Source organism: Pungitius pungitius, chromosome 5, assembly GCF_949316345.1.
Source record: "Pungitius pungitius chromosome 5, fPunPun2.1, whole genome shotgun sequence".
In the NCBI taxonomy this organism is placed as follows: domain Eukaryota; kingdom Metazoa; phylum Chordata; class Actinopteri; order Perciformes; family Gasterosteidae; genus Pungitius; species Pungitius pungitius.
The window spans coordinates 8,968,928-8,974,947 of NC_084904.1; the positions used below are offsets into that span (position 1 = coordinate 8,968,928).

A 6,020-nucleotide genomic window follows, 5' to 3' on the forward strand; every position below is an offset into this window, starting at 1 on the left:
GTATATACATATTTTATTTGTTTGTTGTTAATTTCGTACTGCTTGAAATGTGCAAATAAATAAATAAAATAAATAGATGACTTAGTTTATTGGGCCCTCTTGTGGTCATACGATACATTTTCATCTCCGTTAAACGCCGTTCATTTTCAATAGAAGTGTAGCCACTTTCTTTATTTTAATCAGCAATATAATTACTTCACTATCTACTGTTTTCCTGTCTTCTAAATCCTATCTGATTATACAGTGTTCTAGGCTGCCGTCGACGTCACACACAAGTTGTCATAATAAACACCTCTAGGAACTCTCAGTAAGCTAGGTTAATGATAACCGTCAGGCTGACACCCTCTCAAAGTACATCCTTCACTATGATACTTCTGCAACAGACGTTCTATTGTTAATAAATGGGGAAGAAATAGCACATGGGTTGGGGTGGTTATATCTTTAATCAGTGAATGGTGCTGAACTTGCAGCTTGGCGTAATAAAAAAGTCTCCTACGTTGTGCTTGTGAATACAGACGGTAGGTGGCAGTAGGGGGACACTCGCTCAATTGTTGCAGGAAGTTGCGCATGACGGCTAGCTAGGCACCATGGCGCCTCTGGATTTGGATAAATACGCAGAGATTGCAAAACAGTGCAAATACCTCCCAGAAAATGACCTCAAGGTAAACGTGAATTCAAAGAAATGTTTCTAATGAAGACATGTGGCAAGCTCAACACGCCGTGTTGACGCTGATGGTGTAAATAACTCACCTGAGGCTAGCTAGCTCGTAACGTTAGCTAACTTAGCTGGTAACATTAGCTAACGTTAGCTAACCTAAGCTAACAGGTATTTATTTTTGTCACAACGTAAATAACTGTCAGCTATGGCTAGCTAGCACGTAACCTTAGCTAACTTAGCTGGTAGCTTAGGTTAGGTAAGCTAATGTTAACAGGTATTTACGCTGTCACAACGTAAATAACTGTCCGATTAGGCTGGATAGCTAGCTAGTGACGTTAGCCTTCTGCCTTCGTCTCTTGACCGCGAAGTCAAACCCCTTCTAGTGATAAGTTCAGTTTAGCAACGACAGGTAAACGCGACATCAACTAACGTTAGAAAACGAGATGCTATCGAAGCCGAGATGAGAGGGACGTCCCCCGTTGTCTCATCCCCAGTGAGCTGGGGGGTGGTCACCAGGTGATCGAGTGTAATTTACTTTTATTTTGTATAACACAAAATGACATATTACTAATTTGTCTCAGAAGGCTTTACACTTTGTACACATGCGACATCCTCTGTCCCTAAACCCTCACATGGGAAACCCTCCAAATGACCGTCCTCTAACTCTGAATGCTTGTGTTACTGTGTTGAATCCATCGTCAGCCAAAAGCATTTGGTGATATCCGGACGAGCTCGTAAAAGTCACCGTAATTCTCACTGTCTGAGTGAACACTTGGGGTCCCTGGCCTGTCAGTACACCTGCATTGACCTTTTTCAAAGGTATTAATTGCCTGGGCCCACATTGTATTGATAGAATATTACCTATTATCAAATGCTGACTCCTGTGTTTTTATCTATACAGAGGTTATGTGACTATGTGTGTGACCTTCTGCTGGAGGAGTCGAATGTCCAGCCCGTGTCCACCCCTGTGACAGTCTGTGGGGACATACATGGACAGGTATAAAAATAAAAACATTGTCTCTTCAGCCTGCAGTTTCCATAACATGTGTCTGCAATGTAGTATCTTACAATGACTTCTCTCTCTCTCTCTCTCTCTCTCTCTCTCTCTCTCTCTCTCTCTCTCTCTCTCTCTCTGTCTGTGCCTTAGTTTTATGACCTTTGTGAACTTTTCCGAACTGGCGGCCAGGTTCCTGACACAAATTACATATTCATGGTCTGTACATTAACTTGTTTGCACTACTTTATTCATTCTATTCACCTGATATTTTGACAGTGTTTTAATAATGTTCCATTTGCAGGGAGACTTTGTTGACCGAGGGTATTACAGCCTTGAGACATTCACCTACCTGCTGGTGCTGAAAGCCAAATGGCCTGACCGCATCACGCTTCTTCGTGGAAACCACGAGAGCCGACAGATCACCCAGGTTTACGGCTTTTATGGTGAGATTTGATTAATCATTCAATGATGACTACATTTTCACTGACCTCCTTCTCTGGACTAACACCACTCCGTTGAGTCTGAAATAAGTGAGTGCCCGTTTGTCTTGCAGATGAGTGCCAAACCAAGTATGGGAACGCAAATGCCTGGCGTTATTGTACCAAAGTGTTCGATATGCTAACTGTAGCAGCTGTAAGTACTCAAGTTCTACTGGGCTTTGTGTTCATTTGTTGTCATCTCAAAACCAAGATGGAGGAGGTGACCTTCTAAATGACATTTCTTTGTCCTTTAAAAGCCTACATTTAGGCTGATATTCAGTTATTAGCGAGCAGAGAGATGCTGAACTGACCTATCTGTCCATATTTCTTTCCTCCGTTAGAGTTGTTTTGTTGGTACATATGTTGCACAACAATCCAATGCTTTTATTTCATATAGTTGTACAGTCTGTAACCATGGTAATTGATTCATGGGTTTTATATGACGTCCTAATTCTAACGTTTTGTGTGGTCAGCTGATGGACGAGCAGATACTGTGTGTCCATGGGGGCCTCTCCCCAGACATAAAAACCCTAGATCAAATCCGAACCATTGAGAGGAACCAGGAGATCCCCCACAAAGGAGCGTTTTGTGATCTGGTGTGGTCGGACCCTGAGGACGTGGACACGTGGGCCATCAGCCCCAGAGGAGCTGGCTGGCTCTTTGGTGCAAAGGTGACCAACGAGGTAGGCTGCTTCGACTACACAGAGGACACACTGAGTGGACCACATAGATACCCGTGTTGCTCTATAATTTACAATAAAGACCTATACAAATGATCCAGGCAATATGACTGTGCTTCTGAAATGTTAAATGTCATATATATATTGACGTGCAAGAGCACTTTTACCAACACACATGTCTTCAAAAAACACTGATCAATGAATGGGACACTGCATGAAGGTAAAAGGGGCACGTTAATTTATTTTATTTGATGTAGATATTAGTCTTTTTTTTTTTTTTTTTCTTCATTGATATAAATTTAGCGCATTACAACAAGCTGTTACCAATGACAACAGCTATGTGGCAACTAGCAAAGTTACTACATGTATCGTCCATTACAATACAGATACTAATATTACTTTATGCTTCTGATAATATTTATGTCACAATTAGGGTTTCCAACCGTCCCGTATTACCCGGGACATCCCGAATTATGGGCAATTTTGTTTTGTCCCATCCGGGACGGCTCCAGTCCCGATTTCCAATCACAGCCTCCAAAGTCAATGACTTAGCCCGCAGCCAGCGAAAGTGTCCCTGATTTGGGGCTGGGAGAGTTGGCAACCCTAGTCACAATACATGCATTTAAAAGCAGCATGTCAAAAATATGCACAGCCTTTCTGCACCGAGTCTATGGAGCAGAGCAGGATATATTGTCAACATGTGGTTGAAATGCACTTATCGTAAGTCACTTTGGATAAAAGCGTCAGCTAAATGTAATGTAATTTAGATGTAGGACCCTGGCCAGGGCTGGCTGATGCTGCGCTATGATTGGCTATGTTTGAGGGTGGGACTTATGAAAGTGTCAATTGATTGTCACTGTCTTCAAGGGTCTCTAAAGACAATTACGTGATTCTCACTGGCTGTTAACTTTTCAACATTTCTCGCCTCTCCATGATTTTTTTCTTTTGCAGTTTGTCCATATAAACAACCTGAAGCTGATCTGCAGGGCGCATCAACTTGTCCACGAAGGCTTCAAGTTCATGTTTGATGAGAAGCTGGTCACGGTGTGGTCGGCTCCCAACTACTGCTATCGCTGCGGCAACATTGCCTCCATTATGGTCTTCAAAGACGCTAACACAAGAGAGCCCAAGCTCTTCAGAGCAGTGCCTGACTCTGAGAGGGTCATTCCACCTCGAACCACCACTCCTTATTTCCTGTAAGAACCCGACCATCTGTTCAGTGCCGGGATGCAAACTGAGATCTCGGGATCCGATAGGAGCTTCGTCTTGTACAGTTAAAGAGTATTAACATTGCATTTCTTGGTGCAAACTATCAATTGTTATTTCCACTTCGGCATTTAATGTCGTTATTCTGCAGCTTTTGCCACAGTGAGATATTGCGGTAAAAGCTCCGCAGTGCCCTGCATTGTTGTAGAGAAAGTGACACACAAATGTTCATATTTATAAATCTGGATTTTACTTTATAGAGATTCCCTCTGCTCAGCAAATTGCAAGTGCAGTGTTATATATTTTTTGTTATGTATTAAACAATATCAAAACAATTTCATCCATTCTGACAAATGACAGGCAACATACAGGCACACTTACTGTTACAGTGGTATGAAAAAGTTTGGGCATCCCTGATCATTTTCAAGATTTTCCTTTATGTATCATTGGTTGTTTGGAACAGCATTTTGAAATATATCATACTATTTAAGTAATTATTGCACTTTCTGTAAATCCTATGAACTTCATTTCACTTGAATATCACAGTTTGTCTGCTATATGATATATTTAATTGAAATTGCTGTTCCGAACAACCAATGATGCATGGAAAATCTTGAAAATGATCAGGTGTCCCCAAACTTTTCCATACCACAGTATGTGATCTTAAAAAATTAACATGAGTTGATGTGTAAAATTTGACTATCGATCTGTTAGATATTTCCATAGTCTTAAGCCCGTGGAACCTACATTTTTCTGTGATTCACAGATTTTGTGTCTGTTTTATGATCAGTATTCTTTTCCTGTGTCCCCATAACGTTTTTAAATAAAGCAAATTCTTAAAATGTGAACATCATTACCGTGGTAACTGGGCAAGACCAACACCGTACTTCATATATAATCCATAACTTAAATTGAAACAAATGAAAAGTTTTGTGGCATTATTATTAGCTCATTACCCTTCAGAGACGTATGTTTACATTACATGTCATTTATCTAACGCTTGAGTGGGAGAGTTTTTTCCAGGGAAGAAAAGTAGTTCAGTCTTGTCAGGGTTGATCTTCAGGTGATGAGCGGACATCCACTGGGAGATGTCAGTCAGACATGCAGAGATCCGTGCCGCCACCGGAGTGTCCGAGTCGGGGAAGGAGAGAATTAGTTGGCAGTCGTCGGCATAGCTGTGATAGGAAAAACCATGCGAGCGAATGACTGAGCCAAGAGAGTTGGTGTAGATTGAGAAGAGGAGGGGACCCAGGACGGAGCCCTGATGACTTACAATAAGTGCATTTCCACATAGAGATACAAACTCAGAAGAACAAGTAACAAGAAAGTACAATTTTCATCAATAAGCAGTTTCAAAACATGTTACAGAAAAGGCCCAGGCCCCCTCTTGCCCCTGCCTAGACCCGGCCCTGCTTGTACATTTTACAATTGTTCCGGTGCCCGTACGTGACACAGGTACAGTGATAAAACACATAGTTATAAACAAATATGCAAGGCGCCGCACTCAGCCGCCCCGAAGACTCCACAAAAGACTCCTTAGTTGTCTTTGTTCTGCTTGTCTTCGTGCGGAGGGTCTTCGCTAACGCTTCACCTAGTCTCCTGTTAAATACTCCCTCGTTAGTGGAAGTCGGCTAAGGCTGCACTGATCACTCCCCCGTCGTTAGGAAACAACAGGTTGATTGCCCTCAGCCGATACTTGTCCAAATGCAATGTGACGAGCACTTTGACACCCTAATCAGTGGACAATAACAACTGGCAGTCAAGTTAGCTTAAAACAAGAAACGGTAACAGATAATGCAGTAGCAGTCAAGTTTCACTTAAAAACAGCAGAAGCAACAACAAGTTTAGCAGACTAGCTTGGTTAAAGAAAATATACTCAATCCGATTTCAAGTCTCCTGGAAGTCCGAAGATGCACACTGTTTAAATTAGATAATGGTTTATTGTCTGTATTATGGAGGAGAAAAAATATATATATTCATTCGCCTGCCCATCTGTAATT

At 41.8% G+C, this 6,020-nt stretch overlaps 1 protein-coding gene across 2 annotated transcripts; it reads left to right on the top strand.

The window, feature by feature from the left end:
- The first annotated feature begins 505 nt into the window (after nucleotides 1–505).
- Nucleotides 506–4,868, top strand: LOC119224713 (serine/threonine-protein phosphatase 6 catalytic subunit). Of its 2 annotated transcripts, XM_037481955.2 has the most exons (8): nucleotides 529–662; nucleotides 1,361–1,477; nucleotides 1,560–1,655; nucleotides 1,806–1,871; nucleotides 1,957–2,098; nucleotides 2,209–2,288; nucleotides 2,608–2,817; nucleotides 3,766–4,868. In XM_037481955.2, the coding sequence occupies exons 4-8, from the start codon at nucleotides 1,869–1,871 to the stop codon at nucleotides 4,012–4,014; spliced, it is 684 nt and encodes a 227-aa protein (XP_037337852.1). In that variant the 5' UTR covers nucleotides 529–662; nucleotides 1,361–1,477; nucleotides 1,560–1,655; nucleotides 1,806–1,868; the 3' UTR covers nucleotides 4,015–4,868. The 2 variants fall into 2 exon arrangements, with proteins under 2 accessions (XP_037337851.1, XP_037337852.1); XM_037481954.2 differs by lacking the exon at nucleotides 1,361–1,477 and having other exon boundaries at nucleotides 506–662.
- The last annotated feature ends 1,152 nt before the right edge of the window (nucleotides 4,869–6,020 follow it).

Excerpts from the sequence above, each read along its gene's own strand:
- LOC119224713 (XM_037481954.2), top strand. The coding sequence starts at position 588 with ATGGCGCCTCTGGATTTGGATAAATACGCAGAGATTGCAAAACAGTGC. Across the intron at positions 1,656-1,805 it reads GTGGGGACATACATGGACAG|TTTTATGACCTTTGTGAACT; the intron begins GTATAAAAATAA and ends TCTGTGCCTTAG. Across the intron at positions 2,818-3,765 it reads GTGCAAAGGTGACCAACGAG|TTTGTCCATATAAACAACCT; the intron begins GTAGGCTGCTTC and ends TTTCTTTTGCAG.